This window comes from Fundulus heteroclitus, chromosome 17 (genome assembly GCF_011125445.2).
Source record: "Fundulus heteroclitus isolate FHET01 chromosome 17, MU-UCD_Fhet_4.1, whole genome shotgun sequence".
NCBI classification, from domain to species: domain Eukaryota; kingdom Metazoa; phylum Chordata; class Actinopteri; order Cyprinodontiformes; family Fundulidae; genus Fundulus; species Fundulus heteroclitus.
This window is the reverse complement of record NC_046377.1, coordinates 14,028,907-14,046,056: the sequence shown is the minus strand read 5'-3', so window position 1 is coordinate 14,046,056 and position 17,150 is coordinate 14,028,907. Positions and strand designations below refer to the sequence as shown.

The 17,150-nt window shown below is 42.6% G+C and overlaps 1 protein-coding gene across 3 annotated transcripts in view; it reads right to left on the bottom strand.

Moving 5' to 3' along the window:
• iqsec3a (IQ motif and Sec7 domain ArfGEF 3a) overlaps positions 1-17,150 on the bottom strand; it is a 137,242-nt gene that overhangs the window by 57,014 nt on the left and 63,078 nt on the right. For all 3 annotated transcript variants that reach the window (XM_036149021.1, XM_036149022.1, XM_036149020.1), the window contains one exon: positions 1,058-1,219. In XM_036149021.1, coding sequence (XP_036004914.1) covers positions 1,058-1,219 — 162 coding nt within the window. The remainder of the gene's footprint in view (positions 1-1,057; positions 1,220-17,150) is intronic.

The following is a 17,150-nucleotide window of genomic DNA, read 5'->3' as shown; positions in this document are numbered from 1 at the left end:
AGTGAGTTTGTAGAAAAGTGAAGGAATCCTGAGCATAATTGAAGGTAAACAGCTAGTCAGACATATTTTGCCGATTTAAAACAACTTAAAATGAAATATCTGCTGAATACAATGCTATATTAGTGGATATTAAAGAGCTGCAGTTCTGCAAGATTTGGATGTTAGTTTTTTTTGCTCTTCTCTCAGCTGAATGATGTTACTACACAAAGTTACACTCTCATCAATGCATCTCATCAGCTAAGATCCATCTGACCACTCCAAGTCTCCCAATAGAAGTGTACCTTTTGATATTCTGCAATGGCATGGAATATGTTACAGTCCTGTGCTTTTCAAGGTCACATACCAACATGGATTGTTTTTATCTGTTTCCTAAATTACCCTAGTGGACCTGCGATAAACTGATCAGACAGACTGATACAGCCAGCTAACTTAAGAAAAATTTTCATGAGGTAGCTTAGGTGCTTGACCCAGAGAACAGCTGCCAACTTCCACTGCTTAATATCCACTATCCACTATTATATTTTGCAGATATGAACATTTTCAGGTTAAGTTGCAGATGTTATGGCAATGTCACTGCCCCTACCTTTGTCTGCAGGTAGCTTAAATTAGCTTAAATAGCTTAAAATAAAAAATAAATCTGAAGTATTCTTTAAAATTTGCCAACACGTTAATAAACATATGTATATCCAACCAAATTGTTGTTTGTTATCACGCCAGGATCCCTGAGGAGAAATGCAGCGGCCTTTTGTCTGTGGAATATCCAAAGTTTGCCCCTAAGACCACAGTGCAAATCATTCATCCCCAAACAAAATAATGTTAAATTACATCAAGATGAGTTGCATTCACTTGTCATTCCAAACTTTAAAAACGGTATCGTTTAGTTCAGAGTTCCCATAAATGTGAGCTAAACCCATGAATGCATTTGTGACAACATTATTTCAAGCCTTTAAAAGTTGATGGGACTTGTGCACTACATGTGCCTGATTTCCTGCCAAAATTAGATGGACGTTGTTACAGATTTCCTGAAATAATGGAGGGTTTCTCATTTGCCACTCACTCTAGGACATCTCGGTTGAACGGCTTCTTGCTGTTTCCCAGGAATTCTCCAATCATTTGTCGGCTAAGGCCCTTCCTCTGGAGCAGAAAGTGGGCTACGCCGATGGGTGTGTCCGGGATGAAACCACGGGAAATCAGGAACTGAAGGCCTTTATCGGGGTTTCTGGGACAGACGAGACAGAGAGAGAGAAAAAAACAAGATTAGAAGGAGGTCTCAGATGAAAATATGTGGCTGCAATACAAATCCTAATTACTACTAAGACACGATTACCCTCTTCTATAATCAGTATCAACTAATGACGATAATGTGTCAATTACTTCAGATTAGCAGTTTATACAGATTATAAGAAACACATTTAATCCCACACAATGTAAAGAGAAGCTGGAACCTTTATGTTTTTGCTTTTTGGATATTTCTAGACAAAAATATAGTAAATGTAAAAAAGTAGCATTATGGTAATGAGGCTCAGTAAATTTGAGATTTGAGAGTTCACTGTAAGTGAGTGTGGACCTGATGGATAAAAAGTGAGAACATTCAAAAATAGATCTTGACTCGTGACTTTTTATCTGAATAAAAAAAACACCTATAATTACTGAAAACCTAGTAAGTGGGATATGATTACCAGATATTGCAGAAATCACGACAATCAGATAACCAAACAGAGTTTAATTTCTGTTTGTTCATGCAGGCTCCTCTCAAACTAATTTTTTTGTACCACTACCGAGTCTCAGAGTCCACAGAAATGACTCTGAATTACAGGAGTTAGATGTCATCTAAAGAAATGTTACAAAGCTTGTAGAAGACAACGTCTTCTACAAGCCAACTTCACACATTAGAAGGATTTTACCTTGTCAAGTCCCTTTTACAATGTCTGTGAAAATAGCCTTGGATTTTGACTATTATCTGACATTATTGTCAATCTCTTAGATAAATATGGAGTAGACAAATGAAGACTTTGGGATTCAGGCTTGTGGTCAAGTGCCACTTGTGCAATTGCAAGTTAGAAAAAGAATGTCAGAAGTGGTGCTAACTTAATTTTTTTTTTTTTTTTTTTTTTGCTCCATTTAAACTTGTGCAATAAACTAGCCACTTCCCAGCATGTATGGGCTTTTACATTTCATTTGTACAGGCCTTAGGTCAAGATTTTAAAAAGCACCTTTTCAAAGCCTCAAACATTTTCTATTGTACTGTTCCTATCTAGCAAATGGCAGAAAGAGTCAGTTATTTAATGCTATAAAAAATGGAAAAATGCAGTGTCAGCGATCCCCTTGTTCATACACACTGCTTTTCAGCTGGCTTAAAGAAGGCTACTACACATTTCCTTGCAAGGAAGACAATTTAAGCTGTTTAGACATTTTTAACAAAAATATAGAATGTTATGCACAATCATCACCATTATTAAGGATTCCTATAAATAATTATTTAGTAATTTATCCAAGTGAAATACAGATACAAGAACTTTTATGAACTACAGTGATAAGACACATTTTGCACATGTCCACTTTTGTGTTCTGTGCTGAAACCCCAACAAAAGTCTAGTTGACTTTTTCCACATCTGTCTTGCTCAGAAGGGACTGTGGTTTCATTAAAGGAACATAGCGCAAGTTCCAGAGGTTTTGGCAGAAGTTTGCCCCCTCTGGCGACAAGTTCAAATGACACCAGTGCTGTGCACGCACATGGGAGAAGAAGAAAAGCATCTGCTGCTGCGACTACGCAGGCCTTTTGTTTAGGGGCGTAATGTCTTCTGAGGTAAGAGTTATGAATATTGAAGTTAGCTCCTGTTTTCTTGCTAATGTGTAAATGGAGGCGGAAAGTTATAAATATTGAGGATAGCCCGTTTACTCACGCTAATGCATCAATTACGGTGGAGACTCAACAAAGTAGCCAGGTGAACGAGAGCACGCAGCCATCCCATTATCCATCCCATTATACAGGGATATTAGCATGAGAAAGCAGGGGTGCAGTTGTTTCTTGTAGTTTAGCTCTAATCCATTCCAGGTCAACCTCCCCCCTATCCACCATATCCTTTTGCAATAAGAGATGCCACTGCAGGTGTATGCACAGCCAGTCCTGAACTTTAACTTCACTAAAGACCATCAGGGGTAAAAATTGCTAATTTCTAAAGCTAGTTTACACACACACACACACACACACACACACACACACACACACACACACACACACACACAAATATCTATATCTATATATAGAGATATAGATATAGATAGATAGATAGATAGATAGATATAGATATATAGATATAGATATAGATATATATATATATATATAAAGCACTTTTTTCCCACCAGTAGTACATCATTGTCTGACATTTTAATAAATGTCAAACTAATATATTTGTTTTTCAAAGAAAACATTCTTGTATAGTATTTTTAAATATGTTCATAATGTGCAGTTACATTTCTATCAAATTTGCAGTTCTTGTTTCAATATAATTGAAAAACCCCTTACAATCATGTTTGGTTGTTATGTTTCCACATTCATGCATTCAGATGATATGCATGCATCGTAGCCTTTATCAAATATTACCCAGTCTGTAATACATTTAGATCATTTTTAGCTGACCGTCCCACTTTTCTATATTCAACTGAATGGAGATCTCTATGTTTTTATAAGCATTTTAAATGTGGAAGACATAAGCGCCAGGGAGGCTAGGGCATTTTTGTCACATCGTTTCCAGTCGTGTCTTCATGCAGGGCTTAAACCACAGCTGTTTCACAAAGAAAACCGTGTATGACCATGTGTGTGCACCGCAGCTAATGGGTTTAGTAGAGCGCAAGGAGGATAAAAAAGCAGCAGAGGAAGAGGAGGAGGTTGGAAGGGGACCAGACAAAACAGATGTGCGGCAACAGCAGCGTAAGGGGGGGATGAACGCAGGCTGGACCGTCGCAGAGCATTTGCTACAAAAGCCTCATCAGCGTACCCTCAGCTGTTAGCTCACCCCGTCAGCTGAAGGTGACGATGTCTCGCCAAACGAATTTGGCAGATATCACTCACTTGATGTTTGCCCAACAACAGATGGATCCCACATGGTGATTATTGTTCGCAATCAGGAACGAGCAGAGAGGGGAAGATTGGAAAATTGGAAAGAGAGACGTGATGGAGTGATTTAGATGAATGCTACTGTTTTCATCAGATGATTGCGAGCATGGATTGATTGCCGCAATGCAAAAGTAATAACTTTCAAGAGAACACAGCATATTATTTGGCCCTATCGGACAAATCTGGCCAGGTGTCTGCTTTATTTGATAATCGACAGGTGAGTTTCTGTTTGGGTAGGAGAAATCTGGATTTTTCTGTGGATTAATTGTTCTTTAAATGGCAATAATTAAGCATTATCATTGTTGCTCTAAACTTTTAGATTATTTCCCACAAGACATATTGTAATCAGCCTCGTATTTTGAATAAAACCGGTGTAAAGAAGTGAATAAAGCTCACTGTTAATTAACAGAGTGGCATCTTAGGGCCACTAAATCTCCACCAAAACCAAGATACCAATAAACTGTTTGGTACCTATAACAGTAAAAGTTTTTTTTTTTCTGTCCTAACATCAATGTGAACATGCTAACGTTTGCTAAACTTTACCAAGATTGTAACTGGGATCATGTGATTTAGTCAGATGAGAATAAAACTGATGTATCAGCCACCAAAAAAACCCACGTGAGTATTTTGTGGAACATAAGACAAATTTATAGAAAAGCAGGATCATTGTAACATATGGTGTAGGGTCAGTGATGCTGTGGATGTGTGTCTCTTTCAAAGACCTTGGAAATCTTCCTAGAATCTATAGTGTCATAGGAATCTAAATTTATTTTTTTCAATATTTCATGGCCTTTCTGCTCTGGCTTTCTCCAACTGTCCAAAAACATGACTGTTAAGTTAATTGGTGTCTCCAAAATACAGCCTCTCCACCCTTAACTGTGACCTAAAAATTTGGTGGCCTCTGCCAATAAATTGAAAATGAGTTGTCATCGGGTCATTAAACAAAGCATACGTCATCAAATTAAAGGTTGGGTTTTTCCACAATTTCCTGTGTGAGTTTGTCCCACAGCAAAAAAATAAATAAATGTATTTTAATAATTTTTTCACCCTAAAAAAGTGGGCTGGCACTGTTTAGCTAAAGTCATTTTCTCCAGCAAAATATGCAAGTACAACTGGTACCAAACATTTCGGGATCTCAAGGCTGAGAAATCAATCGTTAAAAATTACTTGTTTAAACCATCTGTGAAAAAAACTACAAAGAAATGCAAAAACTGGTTATTACAAACAAACACTGGGGATAAGATACAGAAAACATGGCAACATTTTAAGAGAAAAAAAAAGAGTAAATGTTTGATATCGCTCTACTTTATAGGACACTGTTTTCTGACATCATGTTCTCCCACTTGCAGCTGTGCTTTTAGCGTCAACTTTGCATTATTTTGCCCGTTGCGTTTTCTAAAACTGTTTCTACCTTTTTGGTTTTGTTCTACTTGCTTTGAAAGTTGTCACGCGCTACACTTGAGTGCCGCAGTGCTGTAAAGTGCTCAAAGGAAACAAGAGTACAACATGGAGAGCACCCGGTAAAACTGGTGAGTCAGCAGCGACACAACAGCAGTTTCATGTACACAAGAAATATGGCCTATTAAGATCTTTCTTTCTTTTTTTTCTTTTGCTCGGTCCTAGTGTGCTGTCAGGAGTAAGTAATCCCACCCGGCCCCGACCACGTTCGTATCCCGTTTTATTGACTTCTTCATTATGCTTATGAAGAGATGAACTGCGGCAGCACATCATATCTGTTTTTTTATTGCTCGCCCTATAGCTCAGCCGTCAGCTCTGCATGTTGTCTGTTTCGCCAGAAGCTCTGTGGGTTCTGTGGGTGACCAGAGACAGACTGATGGCTGGTTAGCCACGTTTTGCGCTTTCTGAGCGGCAGCATGATTGCGTGTTGTGCTTGTAAAACATGACAGGGCCCAGAATTATTGCACTAATGCAATGCAGAAAATTGCTCCTGTCCATCAATCGCACTTTTTTTTTTATTTTCGAAGGAGGAAGACAAATGGAGAATTCATGGAAATGGTTGACGTTCCCTTTCTTAGAGTGGTACATAAAGTGCATTGAATAAGTGCCGGTATCTGTCTCCATCTCCAGGTGTTTGATTTTGGACTGGTTCTTTTTAGTTCCTGTATCATGGCTTGTTTTGGTTCATTTTCTTTTTTTATAATTTTTTTATTCACTTAGTTCCTTTTGTCTTATTATATTTCTTCCTTTGTTTCCTTAATTTCTGCTCTACTATTCTCCCTCAGCTCTCTGCCATCATTGCTCTCAGCTGTCACCCATAATCTCCCGATTACCTGCACCTGCTCCTCATGTCTTCTCTCCTCTCTCCTATAAGCTGCATGTATTTCCCATTTCATTTGCTGCTTTTTCTGTTATTTCCCCTCCTGGTTGTTACTGTGTGTTCATTGTGGATTTGTTCTCCGTGTCCCTACCTTCCTGCGCTATGTCTGGCTTTAGGTTTATTTTTCACCATTCATCTGCACCTGCATTTGGGTCCTCCTACCTTATCATTACAGTATTCACACCTCTTGCACTTTTCCAATTGTGTCATATTCCAACCGTAAAATTAAGTTTTTAGGACTTTATGTAAAACCCCAGCACAAGGGAGTGTATACTTGTGAAGTAGAGAGACAACTACAGAGGGGTTTTCAAATATTTTTATAATAAAAAATATAAAATGCGATGTGCATTGCATCCAGCTCTCCTGAGTTGGTGCTTTGTGTAACCACCCTTCTCTGCAAGCATTTTGATGCCTCGTGTTTTGCACATCCTAAGAGCAACATTTCTGCACGTTCTTTGTTGCAAAAAGATCAGATTAGACAGAGAATATTCAGGTTGAACTGTGCATTTGAATTTATGCCTAGATTATGCCTCAGCCATGCTAACACATGGAATTAGTTTGACCTACATTTTCTGCTCCTCCTGTCTTCTCATCTGACCAGCTTCCCTGTTTCCCCCCACCCCTGCTGGGGGGGAACTTCCCCATAGCAAAAGCTGCCATCACTTTGTTTTGTCATGTTAAGGGGAATGTAAGTTACTGAGTGTTTTTGTGTCTGTTTATTTTTATTTAAATTAATATTCTGACATTTTTTTAGCAATAGTTTCCAACATATACACCTACTGGTACCTTTGTGAACAGCTAGGTTTTTATATAGTTACTCTTATACTTTCATAGCAAATGTGGTAGGACAGTAATTAGGGAGACACAAAGAATGTTTGGATTAAGTTGCCACAGCTTGGATCATTGTGCTGTCTCTGGGAGAGACTGTAACTGCCTGAGCATTAACTGTGACCCATGCTGCTGGTTTCTGGAAAAACAAATGTGCAAATCCTGATCCTTAGTGTGACTTTTGTTATTTAGCTCTTATTCAATATTTTTTTGGAACTACAAGTGCAGTGTTTGTTTTCCTTTACACAAAGGGTTATGCATGTGGGTCAAAAACCTCATGTTTGGGCTCCCAGATTAGTGGATTGCATTGACTAGTAGTTGTCTGGTGAATAGATTCTCCCACCTGATCTCTAGATGTCTGCAGTTCATCCACACTTACCACACCCCTCTTGGCTGCTTGTCTGATTCTGGATCTCCTTGCCAGGCCTGTAAGTTTAGCTGAAAAACTTTTTTTTTTTAAGGCTCGTACACAAGTGCACCACAATTTTTCGATTTTTATTTGTAAGACATTTTAGAAAATCCCGTATCAGTATTTGTCCAATTCACATTTCTGCTCTATTTTGTGTTGCTCAATCACATTGTGGCCCCTTTATTATTTCTAATCTCTTCCTCTCAAATTTAATTTAGATTAATCATGTTTTAAAGGATCTTTTTTTTTTCTTAAATACCCAAAGTAAACTAGGATAAAATGGCACTGAGTTCTGGGAATAAGGAATTAGAACTGCTCCCTGTTTGCCATCTGGATTTCAGAGTTTGTAATTATGTGCCGGGTTATTCAGCACTCAGGGCAGAATGTTAACACAGGAAAGGATTGCGTGTACCTAAACAAACATCCACTACTTCTCAATAAGAACACACATACGGCGAGGTTTTCTTTGTGGCGCGCTTGCCTCCTGATGTGCTAGATTTCTCTTGAGGAATCTGGCATGCTTTGCTGTGTTAATTAGCCCTGCTTGACATATGTATTTAATATCTCTTTCACACGCTCACTCTTCACATTGACATTTCTTTAATTCATGCGGCTCCGATGGTGCTTCATTTTCATCAAGATCTAGGTCTGCCACAAGCTGCTCTAATGGCTAATTATTGTGTTCGCTACACGAGCATGAAGGGGAAAGGGAGATTAGAGACGTGTGATCGGTGTTAGATGGAAAAGTCGCCTATATGTATGTATTAAAAAAGGTATTTGTCATAAATGTCACATATCCGCCCCTCTTTTTTTTGCCTATTCTGCGTTGAAAGTCAGACACTGCAGCTTCTTTTTGCCATGGCAGTCATTTTTATTCCACCCATTACGTCTTTCTCTCAACCTTTTCCAAGTGCTGTCTCCCCCATCTCCTCTCTCCTCCTCCTGCACTTTTTTTTGCTTGTCCGTCTTTTTATCCTTGGACAGGCTTGGACATAAAAACATGTGCGCACAGACGTTCAATCAAAACACCAGAACCCCCTCTCGTTAAGGCACTTTCTATTAAAAAGTTGGTTAGTTTACTTTGCAAACACTGTGCCCACGGATTTGAGATTTAGCGTACCTGACTTTGGTGCCTGCGTGAGCTTTTTTGTCTGCATGATCAAGCAATGCCAAAGTTTTAGCCCAAAGTACACAGTGCTGTTTAAGATGCAAAGGATATCGCAGCGCAGGTAAGAGGAGGAGGATATAAAGTGGTGGAACTAATAAGCCTTAAGCCCGATTGCCTTTCTATCTGTCTTTCTCTTTGCTTTTCATTTTTTTCTTACTTCCTTTTTTGATCTCTTTCTACCCTCTTAGGCGGTTTATTCCAAGTGAGGTTATCTCTCCACGCATTTGATACGGGTGATTTGAATGACATTGGCAAATGGAAACAAAAAAAGGCACAAAAACTGAATGTCAAATAAATAATATTCATTAATGTGAAATGTGTAAAACATAAATTAGATTAATGCTGGTGAAGATTCTCAGTCATCCAGGGGATGGTCATTCCAAAAAAAAGTAAAAAAAAAAAAACAACAAAAAGTAAAAAACAAAGCAACAAAGTGCAGTTGCTTTGTTTTTTTTACTTTTTTTGGAAATTAGATTAATGCTACATTGGGGGGAAAAAGCATTTCAGCAGGTCATGGCATGTTGCTCTGAGAAATTAGGAGTGAAAGAAAGTGGCCTAAAATTGGATTTATCTTAATTAATTTTTCATTTAAATTTAAGCTTTATTTATACAGGTATACTCGTTAAGATCAAAGATCCCATTTTCAAGAGAGACCTGTTTAGATAACACAAAACAACAACAAAAAAAGCACAATTTTCCAAGCACAGTGACGGTGTAACTAATTTAAGCATTCGACTCAATTAGATAAGCTAATAAAATGTGATTTAAAAATAAGAGCAGCTTGCATAAAAATATTTCTCTTTTTTCTTCTTAAAAGAACTTTAAACTGTCCCAGAGGAATGTGGATATTTTTCCAGATGGGCAATCTGTGAGTTTAAAATGAAAAGGAAGCCTTATAAAAGCACAAATTGTTTAACACCTGAAGGACATGTTAGAAAAACGTTGCTCTTGAAACAGCAATATCTGCAATATGCAATAGCTTTTCACAATGATTGTTCATGTTCCACAATACAATGTAATTTTGAGCAAAATATTCACACTTTTGAACTGGACATACCAAACTGAGGGACAGGCAATGCTTAACCAAATAAAACAATAGTTAAATGTCTCCAAAAGCAAATAAATAAAAAAAATAAAATGCCAAAAAGGTATTAAAACCTGAGCTGGAGGGAGCACAGAGTTGTCTTGCTCTGCATCATGATTTATCTACTTTTTATTCATATAAAATTTTCTATGTAAAACATTGGAAGTACATATTATTTTACATTCCATAGATCCATGGTTCTCCAAGTTATTTTCCTACCTAAAGCACCTTCTCTTGTGACATTTTCACAAAATGTATCTTAACATATTACTTTTGTGTTAGAAGCAAAATAACATTAAAATCTCTGCAGTTGGATAACTTTGACTTTCCATGCAGACGTCCATGAAGGAAAGTCATTATTGTATGAATGTATCCTGTGACTATAAAGTCGTCCAATTAAAATTGCTCAAGCTCTGCTGAGACAGCGACAGATTTAGACACCAAATGCAAGGGTATAGAAAGGACGTGTATTTGATCTGAAAAACATATTTTTATCTTTTTTTTTTTAAACCACTTCTCTTTTAGGAAGGACAAGGACATTAGGGACAAAAAAAGTGAATATAAATGGAGGCTTTAAAAATACTGCCAAAGTTTTACATTTGTTCCCCATAAGGGAAGTAATGATTACATTTAAAAGTTCAAAGTCTAAATAAAAATAAAGTGTAAAATGTGTGAAACTATTGCTTGAAGTCTGTCATTTGTAAGATATGTGTCAAATGACTATCAGGTATGAGTTTTATAATGTTTTGACTTCTAATTAAAAAAAAGCAGATCTACCAATGTCTCTGAACTGTTTTTTTTTTTTTTTCATCCACCTTAATACATAGCCATCACAGCTGCAGTTAGGATTTTTGGATGAATTACCTATTTTTTGCTTCCTGTATGTGGTCGATCAACCCTTCCAAAGAAAAAAAAACAGAATATTGTAAAAAAAAAAAAAAAAAAAAATGTTTCTATGAATCAGAAGTGTGTGTGTGTGTGTGGGGGGGGGGGGGGGGCGCACTGGTTTAATTTTTAGACTCTGTGGGAAATATACCATCTTTTTAGTGGTACGATCACAATGAAAAGCTAATAAAGCATATGAAAAATTTGTGGTTTGGGTTAAATCAACAAGTGTTTTTGGTTGCTCAACTCTTGGTATAAGAAAGAGCATGCAACTCAACAAGACACTTGCTTGTATGTGGACATTGTTCAAAAGGCTTGTGCACAATATGCAACATATATCATATATCCAGCACTGTGGTGAAGTCGTTGCCCACTTACAGAATTTGCGTCACACTTGCATGTTTCACCTTTGTCCTTTTCCATTAACCAGGTGTGCTTGAGTTTAGTGTCCTTTTATTGTCCCATTAATATTACCACCACCTGGTTTCACTGAAGGTATAGTTTTCTGTTTATCCACACTTTTGTCTTAGTTATACATAAAATTATCCCAAATGTCTTGGGCATCATTTGGATGTTTTTGGGGGTCTTTTTGGTCAGGAAGTCTCTCATGGGATGCTAATTTTGTCCAATCTCATTGTTGAATCATGAAAACTGACCTCCACTAGAGAAAGTGGGTGCTTTAGGTGTTGTTTTGAGGTATTTTGTGACCTCCTGGATGAGTTGTTGATGCATCCTGAGAAGTTTCCTCACTTCCCTGTTTTCTGCATTTGTGAATTTGGGCTCTCTGTGGTTTGTTGGTGTCCCATACCCATATATGGCATCGTGATCCTTCCCAGACTGATAGATGCCAATGGCTTCTTGTTTCTTGTCTGTTCTTCGATTTCTTTAAACCCAGACATGATGCATTGCTTTTACAATCCTTCATTTGTCATGATTTATGTGAACCCGAACACAGCCACACGCAAGTAGAGCTTAGTTTAGAAAGTTTATTGAAGGTGGTGAATAGTGGAGGATGGATAAACCAACAGTCTGTACCGGGCTGGAGCAGGAGGATAGTGATGGCAGGAACTGGCAGTTCGGCAGGTGAATACTTGCAGTCCGAGCAACAGCAGCACGTCAGGATGAATACTTGCAGGACAGGATTAACAGCAGACCATCTGAGTGAATACTGGCAGGACTGGATTAACAGCAGAACATCTGAGTGAATACTTGCAGGACTGGATTAACAGCTGAACATCTGAGTGAATACTTGCAGGACTGGAGACGAAGGGAAATCAGGCTGGCAAGAAAAGGTAGGCGAGCAGTCATGAGCAGAGGTAACAGTAACCAACAGAACGAACCGACAGGGGAGGACTGAATGCAGGGAGCTTAAATAGGGAGGCTGACAGGTGTGATGAGTACTGGCTGATTAGTGACTGACAGGTGTAGATGATTACTGAGCATGGAATCAGGAGCTGTATGGAAGGTGGAGAGTGCCATGAAATGTCCATGGTGCAGCAGGCAAGGCTGCACCATGACATCACCCCCCCCTTAAGGCCGGCTTCCAGACGGCCCAAAAAGAATCCAAAAAAAAAAAAAACGACCAACCCAGGGTGGGCGGAGGGAGGTACTGGATGGAGGGCTAGAGTCTAAACCAAAACTTCCCAACCAGGGCAAACCAAAATAAAGAAGAAAACGTAGGCAAACAAGAAAGCGTCTAAACTACACTGGCAGTAAAAAACCTAAGAAAACGGTGGGGGCAACTAGAGGGCAAAGGAAAACGCCATGGGGAAAACAGGCGTACAACAACGCCAGGGGAAAACGCTGGAGTGTAAGAAAAATGCCAGCACGTAAGGAAACGGGAATCTCTATGACACCAGGCAAACAGATTTATCAAATACCAAGAAACAGAAAATCCAAAACACCAGGGAACAGAGGGCGTCCAAACATGCCAGGGAAACAAAGGTAATCTAACACAACATAGGAGCACTAGCAAGCACTATGGTAACACCCAACATAAACAAGCACTAAGAACTCAAAAATTAAAGAATGCTAGGAAAAAACTAAGAACCGCTGAATAACTCTGAAACTAAGGGATGCCATGTAACTCAAAAACTAAGGAGTGAAAAATAACTCAAAATAAAGGCGTGCTAAATAAAAACTAAGGGGTGCTAAACAACTCAAGAACTAAGGCAGAACTAGAACAAATGTAACTAGAGAGCACCGGGGCCTTATGGGCACACGCAGCGACGGCTGCTAGGAGACCGGCAGCAGCTAGGCCACATAGAGTAGTCGTGGAGGACGGCCAGGACGTGGCAGGCGGCGGAGCAACATCGCCCGATCGAAACATCGAGGAGGGCGGCCCCGACGTGGCAGAGCCAGACGTGGGTGTCGCGGTGGGCGATCCCGACGACGCAGAGTCAGACGTGAGCGTTGAGGTGGGCAACCCCGACAACGCAGAACTAGACTTGGGCGTCGAGGTGGGCGACCCCGACGGCGGAGCCGGCAGGCCCGAAAGGGGTGTCGCGGAGGACGACCCCGACGTGGCAGGGCTGAATGCAGGCGTGGCGGAGGACGACCCCTACGTAGTGACATGGTCTGTTGTGGCTGGCGGCAGAAGAGGACCCTGGAAAACACTGGGTTACAGACTAAGGGTGGCGTCAAGCCACAGGACACATGACTACCGGCTTCGGAGGTCACAGGACTACATGCTACGGAGGTTGCAGGACTAGAGGCTATGGAGGTCACCGGGCTACAGGCTACGGAGGTCACCGGGCTACACGGTTCAGGAGATTCCTGGCTACCGGCTACCGGAGGCCCTGGGCTACAGGATACAAGAGGCGCCGGGCTACAGGATACAAGAGGCGCCGGGCTACAGGATACAAGAGGCGCCGGGCTACAGGACACAAGAGGCGCCGGGCTACAGGACACAAGAGGCGCCGGGCTACAGAATACAAGAGGCGCCTGGCTACAGGCTTCGGGAAACGCCTGGCTACAGGCTTCGGGAAACGCCTGGCTACAGGCTTCGGGAAACGCCTGGCTACAGGCCTCGGGAAACGCCTGGCTACAGGCCTCGGGAAACGCCTGGCTACAGGCCTCGGGAAACGCCTGGCTACAGGCCTCGGGAAACGCCTGGCTACAGGCCTCGGGAAACGCCTGGCTACAGGCCTCAGGAAACGCCTGGCTACAGGCCTCAGGAAACGCCTGGCTACAGGCCTCAGGAAACTGCGGACCCTCCTGGGTCTCCAAGTCAATGGTAGGCAGCAGACCCTCCTGGGTCTCCAAGTCAATGGTAGGCAGCAGACCCTCCTGGGTCTCTGCGTCGACGGCGGGCGGCAGACCCTCCTGGGTCTCTGCGTCGACGGCGGGCGGCAGACCCTCCTGGGTCTCTGCGTCGACGGCGGGCGGCAGACCCTCCTGGGTCTCTGCGTCGACGGCGGGCGGCAGACCCTCCTGGGTCTCTGCGTCGACGGCGGGCGGTGGGAACACCTGGGTCCCCGTGTCGCAGACAGACGGTGAACCCTCCTGGGTTACTGCGTCACGTGTAGGCGGCGGACCCTTCTGGGTTACTGCGTCACGTGTAGGCGGCGAACCCTCCTGGGTTACTGCGTCACGTGTAGGCGGCGGACCCTCCTGGGTTACTGCGTCACATGTAGGCGGCGGACCCATCTGGGTCTCCGCGTCACAGATAGGCGACGGACCCTCCTGGGTCTCCGTGTCGCATACAGGCAACGGACCCTCCTGGGTCCCCACGTTGGACGGCAGACTGGCATGCTGTAGACCCGCGTCGGGCGCCGGACTGGCGAGCTCGAGAACTGACTCTTTGGCTGCGGGCTGAATATGAACTGACATCTTTGCCTTGGTCTGAGCAGGAATTGAACCTTTGGCTGCAGGCTGAGCAGGAACTGAAACTTTGGCTGTGGTGGGTTGATAAGGAAACAGTTCCTCCCTATCCCCGTAAAAGAAGTCCCATAGCTGGGTCTCATGGATCCGGGGTGCTCTAGCCGGACTCACCCGAGTAGCAGCAGTAACTGTATCCGGCTGACTCACCAGGGGAAGGGAGGTGACGTCAGCTCCAGTAGGTGCAGCAGCGGCGTCTGGCTGGGCATAGAGGGAGGTCTTGTGCCGGCGCCCCCGGCGTCTGCGCTGGGAGGAACCGGACAACCAAGGAGTGGCTGCAGCTGGCGATGAAGCAGCGGGAGCTGCGGCAGACTTAGCAGCATCATCAGCAGGATCGGCAGGTGTAGCAGAGACAGCTGATATGGAGGAGGCATGTGAAGCAGCAGTGAGAGGGACCGAGGATGAATCAGCGGCTGAAGACTTCACTCGAGGAGCCAACTGAGTGTCGCAGAGGTGGTGACAGAGATGACCGGGAACCGAAGGGCGCTTTTCCTGGCACACTGAAGTGACCGTGATGACGTTGGGTGGTGGAGACGCTGCGTTGTTGTCAGACTGAGCTGCAGAAGTGTGCTTGCGGCGACAATCCCGGCTTTTGCGCAGGGAGGAACCGGACACCGAAAGGCAGACTGCTCCTGACGCTAAAACAGTGGAAGTTGCGGCCGAAACAGCAGCAACTGGAACCGCAGCATCGGCGAAGACAGCAGCGGCGAGAGGAGCTGAGGTTGGATCTGTGGCTGGGTCCACAGCGGGCTCAGCAGCAGCAGCTAATATGGACAGGCTGGTGGCCGGAGGTTTGGGTGGGGGCGACCTGCCGTAGAGCTGGGCAAATGCAGCCTTCTCGCTCCATTCTAGCTCCTTCGTCAGCCCAGAGAGCTCGAAAAACGGCATGAGCTCCTCCTTGCTCCTCAGCAGATTCCGTACCCGAACCAGCGCATCCACTTGCCTCCAAGGTGGACTGAGCACGGCAATTTCATCCAAGCACTCCCGGACCTGGGCCATGAGCTGCTCCGCGCTGATCCGGAGATCATGCTCTGTTGTGCAGTTGTCTGGAAGCAGAGCAAAATCCCTCCTGACAGCCCCTGCATCGAGGTTCTGTGTGAGTGTCGGGTTCATGTGGTCGGTTCGTTCTGTCATGATTTATGTGAACCCGAACACAGCCACACGCAAGTAGAGCTTAGTTTAGAAAGTTTATTGAAGGTGGTGAATAGTGGAGGATGGATAAACCAACAGTCTGTACCGGGCTGGAGCAGGAGGATAGTGATGGCAGGAACTGGCAGTTCGGCAGGTGAATACTTGCAGTCCGAGCAACAGCAGCACGTCAGGATGAATACTTGCAGGACAGGATTAACAGCAGACCATCTGAGTGAATACTGGCAGGACTGGATTAACAGCAGAACATCTGAGTGAATACTTGCAGGACTGGATTAACAGCTGAACATCTGAGTGAATACTTGCAGGACTGGAGACGAAGGGAAATCAGGCTGGCAAGAAAAGGTAGGCGAGCAGTCATGAGCAGAGGTAACAGTAACCAACAGAACGAACCGACAGGGGAGGACTGAATGCAGGGAGCTTAAATAGGGAGGCTGACAGGTGTGATGAGTACTAGCTGATTAGTGACTGACAGGTGTAGATGATTACTGAGCATGGAATCAGGAGCTGTATGGAAGGTGGAGAGTGCCATGAAATGTCCATGGTGCAGCAGGCAAGGCTGCACCATGACATCATTCTACTGCATGCAGTCAGGTTCTATTTCAGTGATTGCTTGATTCAACAAGTCTGGCAGTAATTAGGGTTTGGCTAGTGAAACAACAAACAACAAAACAGGATTACATGAAACAACAAAAAATGATTATTACAATTATATTGTGATTTATCAAGGAAGGCAATTATATCTTGACATAAGGCCAGGGGGGCTTGGGTAGCTTTTTTCTCTTAATAAAGAAATCATCCTTTGAAAACAGTGTGTAGTATTTACTCTGGGATTTTTTTCTTTGATATTAAAAATTGCTGAATTATCAAAAAACATTTAACTGACAAGAAATTCAGTTCAAACTATCTAAAGCTTTATGTGCCATTTGTGCCTGGTGTGCATGTATTGTAATAAGGATCCCAGTTAATTGATGTGAGGCTGATAAAAATAACTGTTGGGTTCTTGTCACTGCTTTGCTTGTTCTGAACTTCTGCCCATTGCTCAGACTGCTGAAGAAAATCAAATGCAGGCTTAGAGGTTTATTTTACAACTCTTGGATTTTGACCTGACTGAGACTGGCTGCCCTCAGCATCTAGTCAAGAGTAACAAAGTCAAAACAAGATAAGAACCTTGCCGGATATGCCGGAGTAAAGTGCTAGGTGTTGACACAGGGAGAAAAATGTTGCTGTGGTGACAAAAGAGGATGGTAAGAGCACACATTTTTATTAGCAACAAAGTGGGGTAAATTTTAA